Source organism: Elephas maximus, chromosome 19 (genome assembly GCF_024166365.1).
Source record: "Elephas maximus indicus isolate mEleMax1 chromosome 19, mEleMax1 primary haplotype, whole genome shotgun sequence".
NCBI lineage: Eukaryota > Metazoa > Chordata > Mammalia > Proboscidea > Elephantidae > Elephas > Elephas maximus.
This window is the reverse complement of record NC_064837.1, coordinates 50,408,094-50,418,978: the sequence shown is the minus strand read 5'-3', so window position 1 is coordinate 50,418,978 and position 10,885 is coordinate 50,408,094. Positions and strand designations below refer to the sequence as shown.

General features: G+C 42.1%; 1 protein-coding gene across 1 annotated transcript; it reads right to left on the bottom strand.

Moving 5' to 3' along the window:
• Window positions 1-4,032: 4,032 nt before the first annotated feature.
• Window positions 4,033-10,086, bottom strand: CFAP97D1 (CFAP97 domain containing 1). The gene is made up of 6 exons (XM_049860617.1): window positions 9,963-10,086; window positions 9,358-9,428; window positions 8,731-8,849; window positions 5,503-5,626; window positions 4,716-4,772; window positions 4,033-4,107 (listed from the first exon to the last, which is right to left on the bottom strand). The coding sequence occupies exons 1-5, from the start codon at window positions 10,084-10,086 to the stop codon at window positions 4,716-4,718; spliced, it is 495 nt and encodes a 164-aa protein (XP_049716574.1). The 3' UTR covers window positions 4,033-4,107.
• Window positions 10,087-10,885: the final 799 nt, after the last annotated feature.

The following is a 10,885-nucleotide window of genomic DNA, read 5'->3' as shown; positions in this document are numbered from 1 at the left end:
AGTTGGCACACAAGCAGTCGCCATGTGTCAGAATCGACTCAGCAGCACCTAGGAACAACAACAATTGAGGCTACTGGTTAAATAATTGACTTATAAGTGAGGAATGTGTTCATAACCAGAATTTACAATAATATAGAGTGTGGCCATAATTTCTAAGGCTGAAAAGAGCCTACTTACATGGGTGTAAACTTTCAAGCTCTTTTACCTATGAGAAGAAGGGGAGGCCAGGTTAAAGGGGAAGCATCATAAAGAAGTTTTGCTGCTCATTTAGAAAGTACACAAGGACACCTTCACAACTCTGTAGCTCCCTAACCTGGTCGGTCCACCTAATAGGATCACATTCTACAGAGCTTTCTAGTAAAAGCGTGGGGATTTCTTTGTACCTACAGAGACTGGATTCTTATCAAGTGAAATTAGTCTTGAGTTGTTCAGCAGAGAGCCAGGTCAAGGCGGGGGGCCTCCCCTTGAAGTGTGAATGGCACATACAAAGTTGCATGTTATACAGGACAGCCAGGATCCAAAGTCAGCTCAGAAGGCAGAAAACACATACAGTCAAAATCACCTTTGAAAATCCCCTAGCAAGCCACCGTGGTGGAGATCCTAACTACCACTTAGGAAGTCCCACCTGGGTGGTTTTTCCTCTAGTGTTGGCATACAGTGGTTGAGCAGCACATGACGTGACTTCACGCAATTTTGTGTTTCATACTACTCAACAGACATTTTCTGCTGTTTAATATTTCTCCATAATTGACAGATGAAATGGTAGTAATTCTCTTGTCATATATTATGAAGCAAGGCGTGAGAAAGCGATGCCTGCCTTATTTCCTGTCAAGGTAGCTTCCCCATCCCCCAAACAAGCCATGTGTACAGCTGTTTGTATGCTACTAGATCTGTGGGGTAGGAAGGATAGGATCCCCGACACAGAAAAGTGTCAAAAAAAAAAAAATGCACCTATTTACAAATATATATGGGTTGAATGTGTGTAAATGCAATTCCAAGACTCATTCTACCAATCAGGCACACCTTCACTGGTTTGGAACTAGGGACTGGTGACACAGAATTGCAGGGACAATGAAGACTCTTCAAAGGCAGCAGGAGCAGTTTAACAAGATCCTAGATCTAGCTGAAACAGTGGCAGCACTATGGCCCACAGCACTTCTAGGCCAGTCCTACTCCAAGATTGTGGGTGCTGCTCCTGGATGTGCAGTGTGAAGCTTGGCTCTGCAGTTCTCTAGGAAGTATTGAGAACGAATTCATATTCTTTTAATAAATTATTTCACTACGGATTCGGTTTCTGTTGCTTGAAACTAAGAGTTCATATTGATAGAGGTGGCAGAGGTGGGGTGGGGGGGATCATGAAGGGCCTTGTATGTCATATTTAAAGCTATGGCTCATTCTGTAAGGAATGGTAAGTCACTGAAGATGTTAAGCTAAAAAGTGATATGGGCATATTTTTGCATCAATAACACCAGCCATAAATCACAAGGACCTGAAATATTGATGGTAGCGCACACAGAGACTGGAAAGTAGGACTTAAGTATTTAAGATATGTAGTTTTTTTTTTTTTTTAGGGTGGGGGAAAAGGAGTTAGCTGGTGGCACAACTGTTAATTAAGCACTTGGCTGCTAACCGAAAGTGGCTCCGCCTGAGAAAAGACCTGGTGATCTGCTAGTGTAAAGATTACAGCCTAGGAAACCCTATGGGCAGTTCTACTCTGTCTTAAGGGTCGTGATGAGTCGGAAATCGATGAGTCAGAATGGACTCGATGGTACATAACAACGGGGAGGGGGAAGGATGAGAGAAAGGGTGTAAAGTAAAGGGTGATCCTCAGGTTTCTAGCCTGGTTGTCTAAAAGAATGGTAGTTCCTCTGAGATTACCTGGAGCCAGTTAATTTATATTTGGACATGCTGCCTTTTTTTTTCTTTAAATTAAACTTTTTATTTTGAGATAATTATAGACTCACAGGAAACCCTGGTGGCATAGTGGTTAAGTGCTACGGCTACTAACCAAAAGGTCAGCAGTTCAAATCCGCCAGGCGCTCCTTGGAAACTCTACGGGGCAGTTTTACCCTGTCCTATAGGGTCGCTATGAGTCGGAATCGACTCGACGGCAGTGTTTTTTTTTTTTTTATAGACTCACATGCAGTTGTAAGATATAATACAGATAGATCCCATGTACTCCTTACCCAGTTTCCCCTCACAGTTACATCTTGCAAAAGTATAGTATAATATCACAAAGATATTCACCTTGATACAGTCAAGACACAGAACAGTTCCATCATTAATAAATTGGACTTCATCAAAATGAAAAGGTTTTGCCTATGAAAGACCCTGTTAAAGAGGATGAAAAGACATTACAGCCTGGGAGAAAATATTTGCAAAGCACATAGCTGACAAAGGACTTGTATCCAGAATATATAAAGAAGTCTCAAAATTCAATATTAAGAAAAAAAAAAAAAAGACCCAAACAATTCAATTATACAATGGGCAAGAGATGTCCACAGACATTTCACCAAAGGGGATACACACCTGGCAAACAAGCACATGAAAGATGTTCAACGTCATTAGCCACTGGAGAAATTAAAACCACAGGAGATATCACTATACACAGAACCAAAAAGTGATAACATCAAATGCTGGCAAGGCTGTGGAGAAACTGGATCACTCAGACATGGCTGGTGGGAATGTAAAATACTGCAGCCACTTTTGAAATAATTTTGCAGTTCCTTTTAAAACTTAAAAAAAAAAAAAGGACTTATGATGGACCCAGGATTTGCACCCTCGGGTGTTTATCCCAGAGAAATGAAAACTTATTTTCATGCAGAAACTTGTGCACCAAAGTGCATAGCTTTATTTGTAATAGCCAAAAAACTAGAAACTACCCAAATGTCCTTCAGTGAGTGAATGGTTACACAAACTGGCCACATTCATACCAGCAATAAAAAGGAATGAACCATTGGTACCTGCCACAACTTGGATGAGCTGCAAGGAAACTATACTGAATGACAAAAAGCCAATCTCAAATGGATACATACTGCATGATTCCACTTGCAAAATAACATAATTAGTGATTGTCAGGGGTTAGGAATGGGGGTGGGGGGAAGAGTGGCTGTGGCTAATAGGGGTGGCATGAGGGAGTCTTTTGATGATGGTACAGTTAAGTATCTTGAATATGGTGGTGATTACATGAAGCTACACATGTGATAAAATTACAAAGAGCTAAAAATTTTTTTTTTTTTTTTATACACACACATATACAAATGAGTGCATATAAAACTGGTGGAATCCAAATATGCTCTATGGATTGTACCAATGTCAATTTCCTGGGTTGATATTGTATGATAGTTATGTAAGATGCTATTATTGGGGGAGGCTGGGTGAAGGGTGTATGAGACCTTCCTGTACATTCCTTTTCACTTCCTGTGAATCCATAATTATTTAAAAAAAAAAAAAAAAAGACTCAAAGCCAGCAGGACCAATCATGCAACAATGTCTCACCATGAGTTTTTAGATATTTTTGACAGTTTTACTGTTGCTGCCCCATAAATGAATAGAGTACATGGAAATTTCAACAAAGCCTTCTTTTCCAATTTTGTGTGTTGACAAAGGAACAAATGGCATTTGTTCCCTGTGTCGTCTGAATCTTAATTTTGTCATGTGTTTGTATACCCTTTTTGACAGTTGAACGTGTGGCTGGATCATCTCACCCCCACCCTTTTTTCTTCCCCTCAGGATGGTGGTGGTGATGGTGTCTGTTTAAAAGGGTTTAAAGAGTTCTCATTCTCTTGCTCTCCCTCTTGTGCTCCCTCTCTCTCTCTCCCTGACTCGCTTGCTTGCTCGCTATCACTTGCCAGTATTAAAAGTTCTTTGCAAAGCCCCAAATAAAAATGCTCCTTGCATCTTTCCTTCTTCCTGCCTCATTTTGTCTCCAGGTTGGGGTGAGGATTTAAAACCTTTGGGTACCTTAAATGTAACTTACTCATTTTATGTTCCAAGCTTTATTGCAGCATCCTAAGATTGAGCATTCAGCCACTCGGGAGTGTCTTGAGATTCTAAGCAGCTAAGAAATCCTAGGGCCTTCTTGTATTTTTTTCCATGGTGATGAACCTTGTATTTAGTGGGAGAGAGATGGGGAGAAGCATTAATTACACAGAACTGTTCTTTGCAAAGCCGGGTTGTCCATTTATCCCCACTCCTCAAACAAAACAAAAACACCTAGTCATTCCTAATACAAAATGCCAAGCTGGCCATATTTTTGAAGAGTGACAGAAACCCATATACAACTTTGGCACAGCATGAAAGCCAAGAGGAAATGTGGACAACAAGCATCAAAGCCTCTTCCTGTTTCTGTCTGATTGGAACAGATCACTTCTCAAAGCTAATGACAAACTAAATGGGATGAGAAAATCTCCAAGCTGATGACAAAAGACCATGCACATGTAGAAACTGTTGAATTGGTATGTGTTTCGCTGGGTATATTCTCAACAACAAAATAAATTTAGAGGGGAAAAAAGACAATGTCATTCCTTAGCTGTATGGAGAGAGGAAACACAGTTCTCAGTACCCTGCTGAATGGCCAGTCAGCATGACATGAGAAGAGCTGAAGTCATCTCCTTAACTGGGCTCCTAGTTCTCCATCGATACGGATGTTAAGGCTTTGGTGTCAACTAGGATTACTGTGTTCTGTAGTCAAGAGCAGCCGTGTTAAGACGTACCTATTCATCTTGGGAGAGAAGGTACCTTGTTGTATTTCTGATATAGCGCCTTGAATTCTTAAAGGAAAAAAAAAAAAAGGTAGAGTTATGTCAGTGCTAGAGTGCTGGTGCTAAAGCTGAAGTTTTAAATCCTAAGGATGACTAAGAAAAGGTTTACAGCCCAAAGCCAGAGACTGGAGGTATTTTAAAACACTGGACATAGCTTTGTTTCTTTTTTTTTTTTGAGGAGTCATTTCTTTTTTTTAAATATCTTTGAGTCATTTCTTTTCTTTTTTTTTAATATCTTTTTATTGAACTTTAGACAAAGGTTTATGGAGCAAATTAGTTTCTCATCAAACAGTACACACATTGTTGCATGACATTAGTGAACAATCCCATGACACAACAGCACTCTCCCTTCTTAACCCTGGGTTCCCTATTACCAGCTTTCCTGTTCCCTCCTGCCAGGAAGGGTCATTTCTAAGTGAAGCAAATCCACCACACGTTGAATCCTATACCCACCCTCCTCTTTGCTTATACATTCAGCCTTTCTGAAGGAGTGAAGGGATGAGAGATAATGCTATAAACTAGTTTCTGAAACTGACACATAATAGCTTTGCTACCAAGGAGATTTCTTTAGCTGCTGGCTTGTGTTGTTAGCTCTGCTTGCTTTGGGCAGTTTTTCTTTGAACGATTGTTGCATTTCACATGATCTGGCCCTCCGCTGCCCAGGGGTCCCTCCTTAGACTCTCTTTACTCTGAACACAGGAACCTTGTGTGTGTAGTAATAACAAGGGCGCCCACATGCCTGCCAGTCTATCTCGGATGTCCTGCGGTCATAGTGGGGTTTACGATCGCCAAGCCTCTTCAGAATGCCCTGGTTTTCCACAGTGATTCTCACTAGCTCCCGGTTCCTTGTTTCTCGGTTTAAGCTGAAAAACACAAAACCCTGAGATTAGTAAAGAAGAAAAAAGATCTTCTAGGATGGGAGTTGGGGAGGAAAGGAAGTCATGACACCTTAAATGGAGGCTGCCTCAGGGTGGGGAGTACACTCTACCCTTGAACCCTGAGACCGAGCAAACTTGATTATAAATGGCAGTTGAACCAGGCTACACTCTGGAAAATGGGCTAAAGCATTTGCAGGCTTATATCAATGGTTCTCAACCCGGCTGTCCACTACTGGCAGATTCTACTTGATGGGTCTAGGGTGGGGCCTGGGCATTGGTACTGTGTAAACGGTCCCAGGTTTATAATGTGAACCCAGGACTAAGAATCTCTGGTTTATGTGATGAGGGGAGGTCTCCATCACAAATGGCTTGAAACAAATTTCGAGTCACCTCACTCTCCTCAGCTTTCAACTCCATTTCAGGTAGTCAAGGATATAGGCAATGGTACTGGTACAACAACAGACACATAGACCAATGGAACAAAATTGAGAATCCAGATATAAATCCATCCACATATGGGCAGCTGATATTTGACAAAGGCTTGGTATCAGTTAATTGGGGAAAAGACAGCCTTTTTAACAAATGATGTTGGCATAGCTGGATATTCATCTGCAAAAAAATGAAACAGGACCCATACCTCACACCATGTGCAAAAACTAACTCCAAATGGATCAAAGACCTAAACATAAAATCTAAAACGATAAAGATCATGGAAGAAAAAATAGGGACAACGTTAGGAGCCCTGATACATGGCATAAACAGAATACAAAACATTACCAAAAATGCAGAAGAGAAACCAGATAACTGGGAGCTCCTAAAAATCAAACACCTTTTTTTTTTTTTAGAGACTTCACCAAAAGAGTAAAAAGACCACCTACAGACTGGGAAAAAATTTTCAGTTACAACATCTCCGACCAGCACCTAATCTCTAAAATCTACATGACTCTGGTAAGACTCAACCACAAAAAGACAAACAACCCAATTAAAAAATGGGTAAAGAATATGAACAGACACTTCACTAAAGACATTCAGGCAGCATTAGAGAAATGCAAATCAAAACTACAGTGAGATTCCATCTCACTCCAACAAGGCTGGCACTAATCCAAAAAATACAAAATAATAAATGTTGGAGAGGCTGTGAAGAGGTTGGAACACTTATACGCTGCTGGCGGGAATGTCAAATGGTACAACCACTTTGGAAATCGATTTGGCGCCTCCTTAAAAAGCTAGAAATAGAACTACCATACGACCCAGCAATCCCACTCCTTGGAATATATCCTAGAGAAATAAGAGCCTTTACACAAACAGATATATGCACACCCATGTTTATTGCAGCACTGTTTACAATAGCAAAAAGATGGAACCAACCAAGGTGCCCATCAATGGATGAATGGACAAATAAATTATGGTACACTCACACAATGGAATACTACGCATGGATAAAGAGCAGTGATGAATCTGTGAAACATTTCATAACATGGAGAAACCTGGAAGGCATTATGCTGAGTGAAATTAGTCAGTTGCAAAAGGGCAAATATTATATAAGACCACTATTATAAGATCTTGAGAAATAGTTTAAACTGAGAAGAACATACTCTTTTGTGGTTACGAGACGGAGGAGGAAGGGAGGGTGGGTGATGGGTATTTAGTAAATAGATAGTAGACAAGAACTACTTTAGGTGAAGGGAAGGATAATGCTCAACACAGTGGAGGTCAGCACAACCGGACTAAACCAAAGCAGTTTCCTGAATAAAATGAATGCTTTGAAGGTCAGCGGAGCAGGGGCAGGTGTTTGGGAACCATGGTTTCAGGTGACATCTAAGTCAATTGGCATAATAAAATCTATTAAGAAAACATTCTGCATCCCACTTTGAAGAGTGGCGTCTGGGGTCTTAAATGCTGGCAAGTGGCCATCTAAGATTCATTGATGAGTCTCAACCCACCTGGATCAAGGAGAATGAAGAACACCAAGAACACAAGATAATAACGAACCCAAAAGACAGAAGGGGCTACGTGAACCAGAGACTACATCATCCTGAAGAACTAGATGGTGCCTGGCCACAACCAATGACTGCCCTGACAGGGAACACAACAGAGAACCCCTGAGGGAGCAGGAGAACAGTGGGATGTAGACCCCAAATTCTCATAAAGAGGCCAGACTTAATGGTCTGACTGAGACTAGAAGGACCCCAGTGATCATGGCCCCCAGGCCTTCTGTTGGCCCAGGACAGGAACCATCCCCGAAGCCAACTCATCAGACATGGATTGGACTGGACAATGGGTTGGAGAGAGATGCAGATGAGGAGTGAGCTACTTGGTTTAGGTGGTCACTTGAGACTATGTTGGCATCTCCTGCCTGGAGGGGAGATAGGAGGGTAGAGGGGCTTAGAAGCTGGCAAAAATGTCACGAAAAGAGAGAGTGGAAGGAGGGAGCGGGCTGTCTCATGGCAGGGGAGGGGGGACGGAGAGTAATTGGGAATATGTAGAAAGGTGTATATAAATTTTTATGTGAGAGACTGACTTGATTTGTAAACTTTCACTTAAAGCACAATAAAAATTATTAAAAAAAAATATATAGACAAGGCACCTGGATGCTCTCACACACACCCATACACACCCCATGAATTTTTGCCCTTGATAAATTTTTTAGCCCTAATCACACTGTGTTGTCATTATTTACATAAATGTCTCCCCCAGCAGGCCAGGAGTTCTTTGAAGTTAGGAAATACATCTCTCAACTTTTCTGTGTATTCCAGTTGCCTAGCACATAGTAGGTGGTCAGCAAAGATTTGTGAAACTGATTTTAAGAATGCTGTGTCATAGTCACAACTATGTCATCATTTTACAAAAGTATTCAGCGCATTCTTACGACAAACTCTAGGTGTGTCTCTTAGCTGAGATGAAATAGCTCTTTAGAGCTAGAGAAACGGCCCCATTGCTTGTAGTTTTCATTCTCCCTAATATGGTCTGTCTGGTGTTCCCTCAAGATAACTTCCCTTATGCATTTCTCTCTCTTGGGGGATCCTAGCACTAAAGTGCAACAAGGCACTGAAACTTTTCAGACATGAAGTGAAGAGGAAAAACACTACCTCTTGGAAAAGTATTCGTTCCAACAGTCCACCCTGGCGGGGCCGCGGTGGGCATTTGCGATTTTCTGACACAGTTGCTTGTTTTCGTATTCAATCTTGTCGATTCTCTTTTGTTCGCCCTGGTAAGAAACCCCACCCCACCATAGTGACATCATTACACTGCTCCAACCCACAACGACTTAGTGTCACCCTTCTCTGGAAAGGGGCAAATCGAGTGGCCACCGCAGAGACTGGGTATAGAGATTAGGAACCTATGGGTGCTGTGGAGGGGCAGGAGGTTTATTCACAAATCTTTGGGTTAGGTGGGTATTTAAAAGGCTTTGGGAGATTGGACTCTTCAGGACAGAGATAACAACCAGCTAACCATACTGTTTGGTTACTGTCCAGTCAACTCTGACTCATGGTGACCCCATGTGTGTCAGAGTAGAAATGTGCTCCATAGGATTTTCGATGGCTGATTTTTTTGTGATATATCACCAGGTCTTTCTTCCTAGGTGCCTCTGGATGGACCCGAACTGCCAACCTTTCAGTTAGCAGCAGAGCACATTAACCCTTTGCACCACCCAGGGACTCCAGGACATAGAGAAAAATTAGTAACATGGATCTGCAGATGGCAAGAACAAATACCTGTAGTTTGCTCAATTTTAAAATGTGATGTGTATGTGCCACTGGAGGTTTGGTGTCCACAGTAGGCTTCACTAGAGAAGAGGGACAAAAGAGCCACTTATATATCACGGGAGTCCTCACGGCAGCCACAGAAAACCTGCTAACGTACTAGATAAGGATGCCAAGAAATAACCATTACAATTTTGAATTCTGAGGGATTTTAGTTAGGTTTAATTTCTCAGACTAACATCTTTGAAGAGTTTTGAGCAGAAAAGAATGATGAGGGCTAGAAAAAGTAAAATTTACAGAGATAAATGTCCTAATCCAAGGGAAGTGCTCCCCTCCCACCCCCTTCCCTATATTACTAGGCTGTCTATTGGGTGCCGAAGTCCTATTCTCTCTCTGGGTTACTTCGGCTTTAAAGGTTTCAATGGGTGTTTCCATCAAACGAATTCCCTGGTGGGAGATAAAGTTCGTCACTGATGCTAATGCCCGCTTAACCAAACTCAGCAGATAAGGTTATATCATTGGAAATCCGTAGATTGGGCTGGTTTACTGTCAGTATCTCTATGGCGGATCCTTCCCGAATCTCTAATAGCAATAACCAGTCCAAACTGCCCACGTACCTATTTGTATTCTATTCTTGTGAAATATGTAGTGGCCAAAGTCCAGTTTCCTCCTGAAGGTTGTGCTTTGCCTGTGATTAGAGACGATTACAGGGTAGGCCAGGTAATCCAAGGAATTGTTCATCTTCTCTTCCTAATCTCACTTCAGAAATGAGACACCCAGGCTCCTCTGTGAAGTGCTTAGGTGTCCCATAAAAAGGTTGTCATAGTTACCCAGTTATGACATCAGGAAAGGAGTAGGCACAGCAGAGCCTGCCTGGCCATCCCTGGGCTTCTGTCTTGAATGCCATCCTAGGCCCAAGTCAAGATGAGGGACAAGGGACTAGGAAGCTTTCCCACCTGCCTGGTCTGCAGGTGCCACCAACACCGGAAGGAAAAGGTGTGGTGTTCTGGAAGGGAAGAGAAGGCACAGGGTAAAGAAATTCCAACCCTGGCTCTGTATCTGGGACTATAAATTGAGTGGTCTCTCCTGCAATGGTTTCCCTGAAAGTGTGAGACCACAGATTTTCAAGAGTGAAGGATGACCTTCAAGATAACCTGATCTAATCCCTTCATTTTGCAGATGAGGTGACTAAAATCCAGAACAGCAATGAAGCTGCTCAAGAACACAAAGCAAGTTAGTGGACTCCTCATGTGGGTTTGCTGAATTCCAGGAACCATGTTTGCTCTTTTAGGGAGGTGGTCTGCATTTTCCTGGCAGTGGGAGTAGGTGACTTTCTTCAAGGACAGAGACTGTTTTTTGCACATAGTGGGAGTTCACTAAATGCAGAGTTGAGGACACTGTGTGGCTCAGAGTGGGCTGGAAGCTGCTCCAGAAAGGGTTGCAAAAGAGCCTGATTCACCTCCACACTAGCACAGGTGTAGCACATAGTAGGTGTTCAATACATTTGCTGATGAAGAAAGGAAAAACAAACACTGACTGC